The 16,537-nt window shown below is 34.4% G+C and overlaps 2 protein-coding genes across 3 annotated transcripts in view; both read left to right on the forward strand.

Moving 5' to 3' along the window:
* The window catches only part of LOC129886895 (callose synthase 2), a 45,556-nt gene extending 34,321 nt beyond the window's left edge, over positions 1–11,235 (forward strand). For both annotated transcript variants that reach the window (XM_055961787.1, XM_055961785.1), the window contains 25 exons: positions 179–260; positions 373–422; positions 512–598; positions 1,025–1,159; positions 1,238–1,332; positions 1,519–1,603; positions 1,699–1,859; positions 1,959–2,082; positions 2,164–2,261; positions 2,343–2,466; positions 3,123–3,274; positions 5,904–6,013; positions 6,118–6,243; positions 6,342–6,410; positions 6,497–6,686; positions 6,777–6,933; positions 7,388–7,507; positions 7,595–7,710; positions 7,853–7,936; positions 8,443–8,555; positions 8,633–8,862; positions 8,959–9,756; positions 9,846–9,896; positions 10,500–10,685; positions 10,770–11,235. In XM_055961787.1, the coding sequence (XP_055817762.1) occupies positions 179–260; positions 373–422; positions 512–598; positions 1,025–1,159; positions 1,238–1,332; positions 1,519–1,603; positions 1,699–1,859; positions 1,959–2,082; positions 2,164–2,261; positions 2,343–2,466; positions 3,123–3,274; positions 5,904–6,013; positions 6,118–6,243; positions 6,342–6,410; positions 6,497–6,686; positions 6,777–6,933; positions 7,388–7,507; positions 7,595–7,710; positions 7,853–7,936; positions 8,443–8,555; positions 8,633–8,862; positions 8,959–9,756; positions 9,846–9,896; positions 10,500–10,685; positions 10,770–11,018 (3,792 nt within the window). In that variant the 3' untranslated portion in view covers positions 11,019–11,235. The remainder of the gene's footprint in view (positions 1–178; positions 261–372; positions 423–511; positions 599–1,024; positions 1,160–1,237; positions 1,333–1,518; positions 1,604–1,698; positions 1,860–1,958; positions 2,083–2,163; positions 2,262–2,342; positions 2,467–3,122; positions 3,275–5,903; positions 6,014–6,117; positions 6,244–6,341; positions 6,411–6,496; positions 6,687–6,776; positions 6,934–7,387; positions 7,508–7,594; positions 7,711–7,852; positions 7,937–8,442; positions 8,556–8,632; positions 8,863–8,958; positions 9,757–9,845; positions 9,897–10,499; positions 10,686–10,769) is intronic.
* A 2,976-nt stretch (positions 11,236–14,211) lies between these two features.
* Positions 14,212–15,460, forward strand: LOC129884844 (uncharacterized). Its single transcript, XM_055959122.1, has one exon. The coding sequence runs from the start codon at positions 14,452–14,454 to the stop codon at positions 15,289–15,291; it is 840 nt and encodes a 279-aa protein (XP_055815097.1). The 5' UTR covers positions 14,212–14,451; the 3' UTR covers positions 15,292–15,460.
* Positions 15,461–16,537: the final 1,077 nt, after the last annotated feature.

The following is a 16,537-nucleotide window of genomic DNA, read 5'->3' on the forward strand; positions in this document are numbered from 1 at the left end:
CTAGTCCAAGGCCATTATTCATACTCCATGGGTAGCATAAATTTGTTTGTTGCAAAATATCCGCTGCTTAATGATCTTCATGCTAATTTATTTTGATATCACTTTTTGACTACACAGATGTCAAATATTGGCCCTCAAAATACATGATGAAAACCTTGGAAGTGTTTTACTTTTGCAGATAAAACCTCTTGTAGGTCCAACAAAAGATATCATGAATGTCCACATCAGGGTTTATAGATGGCATGAATTCTTCCCCCGAGGTATTTAAATGGGAGTCAAGTTGAGTATTAACATATACATGTGGATACACTTATGCACTGAAGTAGATATTTGTTAATTAACACTGTTCTTCTTATGGTTGGATACTTGCAGCAAACAACAATATCGGTGTAGTGATTGCACTATGGGCTCCTATTATTCTTGTATGCATATCCATTTGCATGCTTCTCATTCTTTCAGCTTATCCGTTTTCACTTTTTCTGTACAAAATCTTAATTGAAAACTATCCCAGGTCTATTTCATGGACACTCAGATTTGGTATGCTATTTTCTCTACCATATTTGGAGGCATTTATGGTGCGTTTCGGCGTCTTGGAGAGGTTGGTAGAGCTTCCACCCACTAATTGACGTTAGTAACTTAGATTATTTCCCATCCAATTTATAAGCTTTATGTTGGACACTATGAAATTCTCTCTCAATTAAATTTTTTTCCTGCATACTTGTTTGTTTGTATCATGTCAATGTCAGATCTATGTTTATTTATTTATCTACCAGAATCTATGCATCATTTGAGGTATCACACAGATATGCAGAAAGTATGCATGTAGTAATTGCTATTTATCGATTTTATGAGATGCATAATTTTATGAATGCTGCTCAATGACCGCTAGCATATGGGGTGATTAAGATAAGATTTTCTTTGTCGCAAAATCTGCCTTCCACCTTGAATTCCTTTGGTTTTCCACACTTTACTAGTGTTTTTCTGTTTTGGGGTGATAAATTCTTTTCCTGTCCTCTGCTTTCAGATTCGCACGCTAGGAATGCTTAGATCGCGGTTTCAGTCACTGCCAGGAGCATTTAATGCTTGCTTGATCCCAGTGGAAAAGGATGAAAAGCGTAAAAAGGGACTTAAAGCCACATTATCTAAGAAATTTGATGAGGTCAAGTCCTAGGCATCTCTTTGCATTGACTTCACAGAGATCAGTGTTAATATTTTGTTAATTGATTGGTCCTTGCAGGTCACTTCTAGTAGAGGAAAGGAGGCTGCAAGGTTTGCTCAAATGTGGAACAAAATAATAGAGAGTTTCAGAGAGGAGGATCTGATAAATAATAGGTACTGTGATAATGGTGGTAGAGGCAAACAATCCTTTTCTTTAGAGCTTGGATGGGCTGGTTTCCTCCTTATCCAGTTTCCTGTTTTGTTTATTGTTTCTTTCCAATTTCCTTCTCTTCCCTTTTGCTATCCTTCTCTTCTCCCTTGGAGTATTACTCTTCCAGAGCTAACTTGCTGTGCTTATAGGGAAAGGAACTTATTGCTTGTGCCATATTGGGCTGACCCTGATCTGGACCTTATCCAGTGGCCTCCATTTCTCTTAGCTAGCAAGGTTTGGGATCTTAAAAGCTTCTTTATTTTCTAAACCTTAAGGAAATCCAATGATAACCTTATTAAGTGGTGTTTATCTCACATGACTGCTATTAGCTTCCTATTGCATTGGATATGGCTAAAGATTGCAATGGGAGAGATCGTGAGCTGAACAAAAGGTTGAATGCGGACAGTTACATGGGCAGTGCCATTCGTGAGTGTTATGCTTCATGTAAAAGCATTATAAATGTTTTGGTCTTGGGGGAACGTGAACAGCTGTAAGTTTCTGTCTGTTACGTTTACTTATCTGGCAAGCTTGCAGAGAACAGTTTTGACTCCTTGAGCTGTTTCTGATTATTTAATTGGAAATCTTTCAGGGTGATAAAAGAAATTTTCTCGAAAGTTGATGAACACATAGATGAGGGTAATCTGATAAAGGATTTTAACATGAGCGCTCTACCTACCCTCTACGAACAATTTGTGCGGCTTATTGATTTTCTGGTAATAATATCCTATACAAAATTTTCAGTTAAGGATTGAGTTTTTCATAGAGTTCTACTAAAGTGTCTCTAAATTCCACAGAAAGAAAACAAAAAGGAGGACAAGGATCATGTAGTTATTCTCTTGCTTGATATGTTAGAAGTTGTGACCCGTGACATAATGGAAGATTCTGTTCCTAGGTAAATCATAAGGGAGCAAGTTTCTTTATTCTTTGTTTAATTGTTGATCATTTTGTTTATTTTTGTAACTCCTTGTTGTAGTTTGTTAGATTCCACCCATGGTGGCTCCTATGGGATGCATGACGGAATGATTCCAAATGCAAAATATCAGCTCTTTGGCACCCTTAATTTTCCTGTAACAGAAACAGAGGCATGGAGGGAAAAGGTGATCCACTAAATCAAGTATTTAACATATTATAAGTGTACTCTTAATTTTGTTACAGGATATAGTTTCAGACAATCACTGGATTATTATATACAGTAGAAAATATGAGATGACTGGTCAAAATTCTCATAACATGGTAAATATGGTAAGAGACTAAGATTGACTCAAAATAAGCAAGTGGAAGAACTGAAACACAGTTTTTGTCAGTGTGCCCCTTGTTCAATTAAATATAGTGAGTTTCTATTTCAACCATCTTAAAAAGATATTCTCTTCACCCAGTCATCACATTTTGTGAGTTTTGAAATGAAGACCACTATATGTGTCTCTGTGTGTCATGTGGATGCGCGCGAGCATGTATGTATGTGTTTGTATATATATCTTTGACATGCCATAAAAGCATGCTGTGAGATTTGTAGTGAAGAATGTGTAGGACAATATTAGAATGATGTGTGTGTGTGCGTGCGCATAAAGAAAGAGGGGGATAGAGAGAGAGAGAGAGAGAGAGCGTAAGGTTGGAAGAAAAAGTATCAAAATCTATTGCCAGCTTCTTGTTTCTAGGCGAAACCCTTTCAATAACTTCGCTTCACATTTGGGAAAGGAGCGTGATCTACTATCTTCTTTGATCCACACTCATATGAAGCTTCTCGTTCTTCCAGATTAGAAGGCTTCACATGCTGCTCACTGTTAAGGAATCTGCCATGGATGTGCCAACCAATTTGGAAGCTAGACGGCGCATCTCATTCTTCTCAAATTCATTGTTTATGGACATGCCTCACGCCCCCAAAGTTCGCAATATGCTTTCCTTTTCGTAAGTTAAAGCATTAGTTGTCAATTGATATGTAATCACAGTGCATCATGATACCATTGTGGGGATGTTAGATAAAACTCAACTTATTCCTGTGTAGATTGTTGGTATTATGAAGCCTCTTTCAGAAAGAAAAAAAGATCAGATATTCTAGAGAAAATTGATTCATGACTATTATATGAAATGCTTTTAAGACTCTAATGAGATGGAGTTAAGGTCATTAATGATAGAGCAAGGCTTGCACTTTGTGGGTACTATACTGAAACATGTAATGTCTTTGGATAAACTTTTGTTTGATTTCATTGCCCTGGGAAACAGTGTCATACAAGAATCTAACTCTTGTTTAAGTTATCACTAAAATGGATAAACTAGTCTTGCTTTATCCTTGTGAAAACAGAAAAATAGTTGTGTAGGACCTCTTCTCTGCACCCTAAAATGATATTAAGTGGAGTACATTTACGAAGCTAACATATAAGATATACTATGTACAGTTTAGTTGCCCCAAGAGCTTTACTGGAAGTATCTGCCAATTGATCATTTGAATTAACATATGCAGTCATAGTATCCCTGGATTGCGACTTCTATCTAACGAACTGCCAATCAACTCAATGTGTATAGTTCTCTAGTGAGAAGTTGTATTTGATGCTATGTGTAAGCTTCCTTTTTATCACAATATGACTTGATAGGATTAGGTTGTATCAACTCTTAATCAATTGCTTCAATCACAACAATTCAGATGTAGTTAAGGTCATGGCCTATACCCTGCTTCACTGCTTCAACACTTGATTAAGGACCATATTTTATTTTATTTTTACTTCTCCATAAGGCAATGTTCTTCCGATCAATATACAATTCCTATTGATGTGGAAACATCACAATGTATCCAACTACTTCAGTATGAACTCCATCCTCATACAGTAGGCTGACCTGGCGTACTCCCTGTAGCACTCTTAAGTTACTTTACAACTCGAATTACAACATCCCAATGAGTGTCAATTGGAGAATCCAGAAATTGACTTACAACACTCACCGGGAAAGAAATGTCTGGTCTGGTAACTATAAATTCGATTTGTAACCAATCAATGATATCTCCCAACATCTAGAAAGGACTTCTCCTCCACTGGTACACCAACTTGACATTAGGATCCATTGACGTGTCCATGGGCTTATACTCCAGGTTCTTCTAAGTTGTCTAACACATACCTTCACTGTGATATGTTTTTTTTATTTATAATGTTAACAATTTTATTTTATTAATATGGGAAATTTTCCCATATACAAGCAATATACTAAAAAGTGGAGAATCTACAATATACTATGGTTCTCCACGAAACCCCCCCCCCCCCCCAAACTTCTATATAAACTAGAATTTCATGGGTACACCAAAAAGAAACTAAAAATGAGAGGCTATTATTTAGGACCCGCACACCCACTCCCCACTCCCCACTTTCCGGAATAAAGTCTAAGTTTAGACTGGAGTCTGGCTCCTAGTTTGTAGTTCTTTGTCCTAACCTTCAAACGACAGATGCCTTAGGACCTGCCAATTGTCTCGTCCCTTCCAGAATGTGACCATTAGTACAAACCTGAAATACAATGTTTAATTTTGGTCTAGATATTGGTACAAGTGGTCAAAATACTGAGTAGACACCACCCTCGTGTATCAGTAGATGCCTGAGCCACTAGGTTTCTAGCACAAAACTTTTTATGATGAAGAAAAAAAGTTGCGCTTAGTATCGAGAAATCAATTAAATCCCAAAGTTCAGTTTAGATTCTTGAGTAAACACAAATATTCAAAGTGATTTTGTTCTTCTCTTTAGCTATTATTTCTTGGCCACTTGGATCCTAATAGAATTCTGAAGATACTGAACATTCGCCTACCAGAATTGTGAAGATACTGAACTCTAGCATGAAGTGATATTTTTCTTAGATACAGCTCTCTTTTGTTTAAAAAAATACTGTTGACCTCATTGATGATGTCAACTGATCTGATTGTCACAACCGATGACCTTGCACCTGGTGAAACTATAAGTAGATCAAATTGAGATCTAAATCAATGCTATTATTTGTTTTAGTGAGTGATTACTGCCTGAAATAAGGTGATGATTTAGTAGTAATATGATAAGCTAAATGCATTATGGATTGCTGCTTGAAGTCAGTATGGACAGATCTACAGAATGATGATAGATGTTAGTTTCTCTCTTTGGTGACGATTGCGTGGAATCTAAGGGAGCTTGGAACAGTGGTTTTGCTGGAATTTAAGAGATGTTTTTTTAAAAAAAAATCAAGAAATTTAAGATGTGATTTTTTAAGAGAGATTAGTAAGATCTTACATGTCGAAACTCTAAACAGAAAAAACCGAAGTGTTAGCAGACAGTAGCTACTCAGTCAGTTAAATGAGTGGTCTCTTCTCTGGTATCCTTATTCAGTTAGCCTTCATGTAATAAATTATTATGTTATCAAAACCAATTTGTATGTGTTCTCCATGAAATTGCTACCATTGGGACCCAGTACACTTCGATTTACATCTTTCATCTGTGTGCATCATCATAGAAGTCAGTTACTTTAACTTGGACCAATTGACTTCTTTTCTTTAACTATTATATGTGATGTCTTTTTTTCTTTCTTTTTTTAGTATTTTGACACCTTACTTCAATGAGGAGGTTCTTTTCTCAATAAATTCGCTGGAAAGGCCAAATGAAGATGGTGTTTCTATACTGTTTTATTTGCAAAAGATATACCCAGGTTAGTTTTCTGATTGTAAACTTAAGCATGAAATGAACTTACCTCGACATATTATGATTCCATGTCATTCTTTATGTCTAAATCAATATGAAAATCCTTTAAAGATGAATGGGAGAACTTCCTTCAAAGGGTTGACTGTAGCAGTGAGGAGGATCTTAAGGGCAACACTAGATTGGAAGAAGAACTCCGTCTCTGGGCATCATATAGAGGCCAAACATTGACTAAAACAGGTCTGGTTAGCTTTATGCTTTATTTTGACCTTTAGCAGAAGCATATTTTCTTGACAAATTTCTTAATTTGCATGCAATTGCTCAACTGTAAAAATCAGTACGAGGTATGATGTACTATCGCCAAGCTTTGGAACTTCAGGCGTTTCTTGATATGGCAAAAGATGAAGGTGCGTATGAGAATTATTTATATTCTTCCTATCATCTTGAAGAGTAGAGTTTGTCATGACGTGCAGTTTCTACATTTTTTTTATAGAGTTAATGAAAGGATACAAAGCTGCTGAATCTAATACTGATGAACAGCCAAAAAATGAGAGGTCCTTGATGTCACAATGTCAGGCAGTTGCAGACATGAAATTTACCTATGTTGTGTCATGCCAGCAATATGGCATTCAGAAAAGGTCTGCTGATCAGCGTGCTCAAGACATTTTGAGACTAATGACAAAGTATGATCCAGAATAAACAACTTTGGTTTATTTTATGTTTTACGTGTCTACTTTTTATTCCTAAATTTTGGTACTTGTTTTCTTTGTAAGGTATCCTTCTCTTCGAGTAGCTTACATTGATGAGATTGATGAAACTGGCAAAGATAAATCAAAGAGGACTGGAGATAATAAGGTTTATTATTCAGCCCTTGTGAAGGCTGTACCAAGATCTGTGGACTCGGCAGACCCAGATCAGAAGTTAGATCAGGTACCTATTGCAAGTGTTGAATTGGAACATTATACATCACCTAGAAGCTAAGACAAAGCACTTTTTCCTATTCTAGTTTTCCTTTTCTTTTTCTGGGGCATTGCCTTTTATTAAGTGTGTCATAACAAGAGTTCATCTTAATTTCTATTTTGGTTCTTGGATGTATGGTCCTGGTTTGTGGCCTTCCTTTGTAATTTAATTCTTCTGACTGGATTGCATCTCTGCAAATTATTTTTGTCAATCTGCATAGAATTTGTGCTTGGATACTGAAAATCCACACAATTGTTGCTGGAGATTTATAATGATATATCTGTTCTCAGTTTCAAAAAGCAGGAACAATCTCAAAACTTTATTTATCAGCTACAAACCGGCTCTTACTTTGGAGATACATTTACATTTGCTGGTCCATATTACTTTGTTCTCTGCAATCAATTTCTGAAATATTGTTAACTAGGTTATTTATCGAATAAAACTTCCTGGGCCTGCTATATTGGGAGAAGGAAAGCCAGAGAATCAAAATCATGCGATTATATTTACTCGCGGGGAAGGATTGCAAACAATAGATATGAACCAGGTAGGTATCTGATAAGATTCTCATTTACTATGAGAAAAAATTGGCATGTTTGGTTTGACGCCACATTATTACTTTTTCAATCAAAAGGATAACTACTTGGAAGAAGCCCTCAAGATGAGGAATTTGTTGGAAGAATTTTTGAAAAAGAACGGTGTGAGAAATCCGACTATTCTGGGATTGCGGGAGCATATTTTCACTGGCAGGTATGGAGATGGGACCTTCTAGCGAACCAATAACTTTTTATTACTACAATGGGATTGGAGAAAGATTTTACATGTGCATGGGAATTTCGTTTTGAAAGTGAGATGTATTTTCTAATCAGCTGTCATTTTGATTTCTCTGCAGTGTTTCTTCACTAGCATGGTTTATGTCAAATCAGGAAACCAGCTTTGTCACAATTGGGCAAAGATTGTTGGCCAATCCATTGAAGTAAGTAGCCAAGAACTAGTTGTGTTTTTGCCTTCTTCTCTTCTTTTCTGTTTTCTGTTCTGTAAGTAGCCTACTGACGACCGGAGTTTTTTGTAATGCACTGAAATCCTCTTTTTCTTCTCTCTTTTCTCTCTCTCCTCGTTAATATCCATTTTCCTTCTTCTTAGCATGTTCCCCATCCTCCCTTGTGTAGCCAGTTGCTAAATGTCTGATATTCAGTACTTGAACTCCTTTTCATGTTTAGCTGCCTAGGTGCACTACTTATGAAAGTTAATGAACTTTCTCGTCTTCTATGTTTTCCTCCTTGTCATCCTGTGACTATTTTTTACTTGGTAAAGTCTGATAGCCTTTCTGATATTTTAGGATAAAGTGATGCGACGTCTTATTTCATGCTGTAGTTGCATGGATTCTGTATCATAATAATGCAAATATGTCTTTTACTTTTCATCTCAGTAGGTCCAAAAGGTTTTACTGACATGAAGTCTATTGTGGATGCTTTTTCTCAGAGTACGTTTCCACTATGGTCATCCTGATGTATTCGATAGATTGTTTCATTTAACAAGAGGTGGTGTGAGCAAGGCTTCCAAAGTTATCAACCTAAGTGAAGACATATTTGCCGGTATTTGAAAACACAAACTTTGACACGTAAATCCTGTTGTTTTTGTCTACTCTTACAAATTTTGTTGCATCTTTTAGGTTTTAATTCTACTCTACGGGGGGGTAATGTTACTCACCATGAGTACATCCAAGTTGGTAAAGGAAGAGATGTTGGCCTTAACCAAATTTCACTGTTTGAGGCAAAGATAGCTAATGGAAATGGTGAGCAGACAATGAGTCGTGATATATACAGGCTTGGACATCGATTTGATTTCTTCCGTATGCTATCATGCTTCTTCACCACTATAGGATTCTACTTTACTACCTTGGTACTGCTCAACTGCTTCTCCAGTTTAGACTTCCGTGATCCTAACCGGGTTTATTCTCTTTATAGTCTATCTAAATGAATGTCTCTTCTTTGGCAGATAACTGTCATTATTGTATATGTATTTCTTTATGGTCGACTGTATCTTGTTGTCAGTGGGCTTGAAGAAGGATTGAGTTCACACCCAGCGATTCGAAATAATAAGCCTCTTCAAGTTGCTCTTGCCTCTCAGTCTTTTGTGCAAATTGGCATGTTGATGGCGTTGCCCATGATGATGGAGATAGGCCTTGAGAGGGGCTTCCGCAATGCCTTAACTGATTTTGTGCTGATGCAACTGCAACTTGCTCCTGTTTTCTTTACATTTTCTCTTGGAACAAGGACCCACTATTATGGGAGAACCTTGCTCCATGGAGGTGCTCAATACAGAGGCACTGGTCGTGGCTTTGTTGTATTTCACGCCAAATTTGCTGAAAACTATCGTTTGTACTCTCGAAGCCATTTTGTCAAGGGAATTGAACTGATGATGCTACTTCTTGTCTACCATATATTTGGTAGATCATACAGAGATATGGTGGCATATGTTCTTATAACCGCATCTATATGGTTCCTGGTTGTTACATGGCTCTTTGCCCCGTTCCTGTTCAATCCTTCTGGATTCGAGTGGCAAAAGATTGTTGATGACTGGACAGACTGGAATAAATGGATAAACAATCGTGGTGGTATCGGTGTATCGCCAGAAAAAAGCTGGGAATCTTGGTGGGAGAAAGAACAAGAGCATCTTTATCATTCGGGGATCCGTGGCACTGTAGTCGAGATATTGTTATCATTGCGGTTTTTTATATATCAATACGGACTTGTGTATCACCTCACAATTTTGAAAAACGAAACAAGTTTTCTGGTACGTCCTTAGTTTGCATTTCAGTGTGCATAAATGATCAGCTGAAATATTCAAGTACTGACTCATTGTGTTTCTTGCTGCATATTCAGGTTTACGGTATTTCTTGGATCGTCATTTTCGTGATATTAGCAGTAATGAAGGTGAGTTCTAAAATTTCATTTTCTTATTATATTCATTGATAAGTTACCTCAATATCTCAGAAGTTATAGAGATACACAATCTTATATCACAAAATCGTAAAAAGAATACATGACTTAGTATGTGATGGTTACCAGTTTTTAGCTATAATTTATGGTTTCAAATACTAACCTTTTTCTTTTATAGGAGATTTAACTTTTGGATTACAATTTCCTGCAATTCACACATTTTCCCGTATTTTATTAATCTCTGTTTTGTGCCAGCAGAGTTTATTTGCATAGTAGTATTGCCTTTTTTGAGGCTTAGTAAATACACTTATGTTATAACTATGCTTTTCCTTAAAAATCCAACTATTGGTAATTACTGAGGTCAGATGATTTAAATAAAAGGTAATCAACGATGGTCAGTTTAATCAAAGCATGATTATGATTTGATTTATTTCTCAACTTCTTGACTCATGCCCTTTACCCAAGGGCAGAGTGTAAAATCACGGGACGGAGTAGTTTGCTTGCTTTTCCTCCGTCAGTTTAGTCAATTTTGCTTGCTGCACTTTCTGGTGCTTATGCTGATCAAAGTTTTGGCTTGCCTTTCTTCATTCATTGCAGGTTGTGTCTGTTGGAAGGAGGAAATTCAGTGCTGATTTTCAGCTGGCTTTTCGTTTGATCAAAGGCTTCATTTTCCTCTCATTTGTTTCCCTACTCATTAGTTTGATTGTTATTCTACACCTGAAATTTCGTGATATGATTGTTTGCATTCTCGCGTTCATGCCTACCGGTTGGGGAATGCTTATGGTGAGTGTCATTCCTTTGTGTCTCAGACACTCTCTTTCGTTCTTTGTGTGGTTTTGAGTCTTGATCCTGCTTTAATTATTTCAGATTGCTCAAGCTTCGAAGCCTTGGATTCGACGTGCTGGTTTCTGGGGATCGGTCAGGACACTTGCCCGTGGTTATGAAATTATAATGGGATTGCTCTTGTTCACGCCAATTGCATTCTTGGCTTGGTTTCCATTTGTTTCAGAGTTCCAAACCCGAATGTTGTTCAACCAAGCATTCAGTAGAGGTCTGCAGATCTCTCGTATTCTTGGTGGACCAAAGAAGGATCGTTCGTCGAGCAACAAAGAGTAGTTTCCAATGCTATTTCCAGATCGATACTGCTGAATTCGTTGGACATCTTGAGGATAAATGGACAGAAGAATATCTTCTTGTAAATATTATGTATCTTAGTTCATGTATGAAATTTCAGCTAGTTTGTGTGTATATATAGTTTCTAATACAATTTGTCCAGATGAGTTGTACAGGATAATATTTTAAATAAAAAGGAGAGGGTTTGTTATGGATTCTACCTGATTAATTTATTAGTAAAAGCTTCTTGATGGAATAATTTATTTGTGTTTTGAACTTCTGTTTCACTTGGTGAATGAGGTTATAATACTCTATTAATTTCGTATCATAGGCCAAAAAATATTTATTATTATTTTTCCATTATCATATCATATTGTACTAAAAGTGGAAAGAATGTTAGGCAAAAGTTAGATTACGGCTTTACCCCTATATTAAGTTTTAAATGTTATAAATTATTTAATAAATTAAAATATTAAATAATAAATCATCATATTAATACATGAATCAACCACCATAAAGTCTCTTGAATATGTATTCTTTGTATTAATTGTAAATTCATGAATATTTTATTTTCTTCATCTTCCAATTGAAAATATGAATGGTTATATTTGGCCTTCACAAAATGAAAAAAACAATACATATCTATATTATATTCTTTTTGTATATGTATATAAATATTTATGTTTGGCCTTCACAAAAAGAAAAAACAATACATATCTGTATTAACGTGAAGTACATTACATAAATTTTTATTTTCACTAACTCTCCATTATGTAAATATAGGTAGCTCCCACTAATAATTATATTCATTATATTTTTTACTCCCACCTCTCATCCATAATCTCAAATGGATTAATGTCATATTCATGACAACTCTCTGTGTTCCTCAATCTCAATCCTATTCTATAAATAGAGACATTTGACACAGTAATGTACACACTTAAAACAATTGAAAAAATATATGAGAGATCTCTATGCTCTCTTCTCTTGTCTCTTTTTATTTGTTTTGTTTAATGTTTATGTTTCTTGTTTGTTTTAATTGTACAGGTTTCTATTGTTTTGTTATTATTATTGAGAATTTACAGTGGCTTGTTGCTTTGTATACATTAGCCTAGCATGTAGTATTTTAGTATCCTCATTTGAATATTGTATTTGTACAATAGTTAGTTATTTTTACTTTACGCATTTTAAATTATTTTTATAATTAATGACGTGTATTTTTTTTATTAGAAAGATATATATACTTTCTATCGTAAAAATAATGGATTTTTTTAGTAAATATCAATAGATTTGAATGAGATAAAATATGTCATTTGCAATACAAAATTTATATGAAGTATTTTGGATAAACGTGCAACGCACGTTTCTATAACTAGGTTTATATTAAAAGCGGAAGTTTCAAAGTACAAAGTTAGATTACGAAAATGCCCACACAAAGTTAATTAGCTATTTTGTCCTCCTTTAAAAACAAACCTGAAAATGAATTGACTATTTTGTCCTTCAAATTTTTTTTGAAAAAGACCATCATCTCCACTGTTGACGCTAGGAAGATTGGTTTCTCAGGAAGGCTGGTTTTAGAATTTTCATTAATTGATTCATTCTTTATAGTTTATTATAAATACAATTTTTATAGATGAAAAGGCAATATATACCATTCAATGTATTATAACTATTTGCAACTAAAGAAGTGATGTATAGTGTATTTGTAGGGAGTATTAAATGATATCTTGATTGCTTTAAATATTTTATTTAACGAATTTCTAAAATTTTGTTCCTTAGCATTTTTTAACAAAGGTTCAATAGATCTTTAGTTTTGAATATTATTATGATTATGAATATTGATAAATTGGAGCGCTAATGTATTTTTACCACTCGATAGAGTATTGATCTCGAAAGAAAAAATAAATAATTGAAATTGCTGCTATAATTATTACAAAAATTTCAAGGAAAAGCTTCCAAAGTTTTCAAAGCAGGAATAACTGAACTTTTTTTCTTTTTCCCTTTGTAGTGTTTATAAACAAAAAATGATTACTATTATTTTCAATCATTTTGTAGATATAAAACAAAGTTAACAAATTAAGCAAGTAATTTAAAATTATTTTACATGATGTATCAACCCATTCCCAATTTTCCATCGTATAGTATTTGCCTAGGTATTATAGATAATATTCTTGAAATAATTATTTTTATGTATTTATGAAATACGAAAAACTAAATTAAAAAATCACTATTTTTTTTAAAGAAAAAACACCTTTGTACCAAACCCACTCCAATTCCCCCAACCCCCTTTAAATAAAGATCTGGTTATACCGGCCTTTTGCTTAACTAATTTGGTCGCTGGTTGTTTTAACTTTAAACTAAAATTATTTGATGGGTTCAAACTAATGTGTATAATTAAAATTATTTCCTAATAAGAATATGGAAAAATTATTTGGATAAGTAATTTTTAATAAATAATTATTAATTTTAGTGATATTTTTTTTATTTATTATCAGCTATAGCAATATTATGATAAATTTATTATGTATTAAAAGTGAATTATGTATACAATATAAATGTATAATAATTGTTTTAAAATATATTATATTTGTTGGTAAAAATTGACATAATGTATTATAAGTGTATTAAAGTGTGATAAATGTATTATGCATGAATAAAACTTATATTATATGTGTTTTATAAATTGTTATCTGTATGTATATTAAAATTGTATTATAAATGTATTATAAGTGTTTAGTGAAAAAATGTTATTGTTATAGATGATAAATATTTTCTTAATATAATATATTTATGCAAGTTTTCCTAAAAATATTTTACCCCAAATAAAAAAAACTATTACTCTCATATCCGGTTTCACCGAATGCTCCTATCTCTCGGAGTTTGAACAGCCCCAACGAACTGATTCGTGTTCTTGACAGGCTTCTTGACTCCACTGCTATCCACCCTGAGTCGACTATTGTATATTTTACTCCACTCTTATAAGAACTTAATTCTAAAATATTACATCTTATCCCATTCAACTTGAAGTTATTTTATCTCATTTTAAGTAGAATAAATTAATAATTTCAAAATAATTTAATACGCAAACCAAAACTACACCTTAATCCTTTTCAAATATTTAAAACATAAAATATGGAGTACATTTTCTTAGAAAACATGCCTTGTGTGAATGTATAAACTCTTTATTTTAGAGTATGGTGTAATCTGAGTATATATCATAATTACACTTTATACCCCAGTTGATGTGACCACTTATGGTCGCATGCTTCCATACTTATCTCATGCCTTAGCGTCATCCACGTGATTTGCACGTGACTCCTCCTTCCCTTCTCTCTCCACATAACCCCAATTCACTTCCATCTCCCACAACCATTTTATGCTAAAATTTTCTGCGTATTTTTGAGTTTTAGTGGAGAACGCCGCCCGGTCAACGATCATGAACCAGTCTCAGCTGCTGAACCGGAGTTACCATCCTTGGCCACCACCTTTACCACCACCAAGACCCACAATGGTACCCGAAAATCAACAAATTTTCCAAGTGTCACAAAGGCCTTGTTTTACGCCCGGGAGCGTAAACCGGAGTGATTGGAAACTCCAAAACCTTTACAACTCCGAGTTTCAGAAACCCCACTGGTCGAACAAACCGCGCCGGTTTTTTCAGAAGAAGAAACAGAGAGAAAATTATCGTTTTACCCCTTTCACCCCGCACAACACGACATCGTTCTTAATCCGTGCAAAGAAATCCGGCGGAATCACCTCTTTGGTTTCCCCTTGTCCGGTAACTCCGGCTGTTCTACCGACGCCGAAGTTTTCTCCGGCAAGGGAGGTTTTAGCTGATGTAGCAAAGGAAGAGTGGGGTGTAGACGGGTACGGGTCGATGAACGGGCTGATCCGGGTCCGATCACCGGAGAATGAACCAGAAGAAGAGGATGAAGGAGAAGGGGTTATTGTATCTTGGGACAGTGATGTGGAGCAAGTGGAGAAGAGGTTAAGCCATGACTTGAGCCGTTTTGAGATGATATATGACCCGAGTAATGGTGGGTCGGGTCGAGATACGTATGATTTTGGTTACAGAGTTGACGACGTAGAGGAACATATCGAGAGATTGGAGGAGGAAAACATGGAGTTGAAGGAGAAAATATATGTAATGGAAAGGGAATTAGAGGAATTGCGGAAAAGGGTTCGGTATTTGGAAGGTGAAGATGAAAATAGAGATGGAAATGAGTCGGATAATGAAGCTGGTTCTGAAAAGTGTAGGAGATTGAGGTGGCCATGATGAAGAAGAAGAACATCATGAACTGGTTTCTTCTGGCTTCTGTATAGTTTAGTTTTGTATCTAAGAAGTGTAGATCTTAGATATTAATCTTCCTTCTTTTTGTTGTTAACTTTTAGTTGGTAGTAGTAATCCTTTGATCTGACCAATAAAACTTGTTGATTTTGATCAACTTTGATTGCTTAATTAAGCTGAATATTTTACTTAGTTTACATGCTTAGTTAAATTGCAGTATTAGTCGTCTAGACCGTCACGATATTGTTGCCAAATGATTTAGAAACTAAATACTATGCAACAAGTTTGTTTTAGTATTAAGAGATCGATAGAAAGCTAGAATAACAACCTTTAAGTGTTTAATGGAAAAATTTCATTATTTTTTTATTTGTAAAAAAACCCTAACATATTGGTAAAGGCCTTTATGTTCGTCGATAAGAGCAAATCTAAGTCAATTTTTGTAAGGATAAGAATAAATTTACCCTCAACTATTAATTGAGGTCAAATATAAATTATTTTTGCAAATTTTGGAGGCATATTTAGAGCTTTTTCCTATAAACAATTTCAGGATCATCAGAATATAAGGACTTCTCCACTAAAATACGATTTGGTGCTCTGCAATGGCTGAACCTCCATTAAACTATTTTTCCTTAAAATTTTAGAGAAAAAATGGGGGTATGTCTATATCTTTAAATTTCTTTACTTATACACGTCTAATTATGCAATAAAAACTGTCAAAGTTTTATTAATAAGAAGAGTTGCATGATTCGAGATCAAGAGAGTAATTCCAAAAGTAGATCGGATTAGATAAAAATATTTTATATAAACCAAGGGTGTATTCGGAAATATATTTGTCCAATTTAAGACCAAATATGTGTTTAAAACTAAAGTAGGGATGATGCATTTCATATTTAGATTTTAATATGAATGAACCAAATCAAGCAACTTCAAAAAAATTACCAAGTACTCCCTCCGTTTTTATTTATTTATCAAATATTTTTTAATTTAATTTTTTCTTTTTACTTGTTAATTTTGACAAATCAAGAAAGAACAATTTTTTTCTTTGTATTATACCCTCAATTTATTAATATTGAGTTAATATTTTTTAAAAATATAGTGAATAAATATGTTTAAAACTCTATCAATTAATAGGGATAAAATGAAAAATTCACCATATCAATTATTATTTTTTTAATAAGTGTGTCAAGTCAAAATTTGATAAGTACAAAGGAATGGAGGAAGTATTTTGATGATT

The sequence above is a fragment of the Solanum dulcamara genome, chromosome 4 (assembly GCF_947179165.1).
Source record: "Solanum dulcamara chromosome 4, daSolDulc1.2, whole genome shotgun sequence".
Taxonomy (NCBI): domain Eukaryota; kingdom Viridiplantae; phylum Streptophyta; class Magnoliopsida; order Solanales; family Solanaceae; genus Solanum; species Solanum dulcamara.

Bases quoted from the DNA above. Each gene is read 5' to 3' on its own strand.
- LOC129884844 (XM_055959122.1), top strand. From the start codon at position 14,452: ATGAACCAGTCTCAGCTGCTGAACCGGAGTTACCATCCTTGGCCACCA.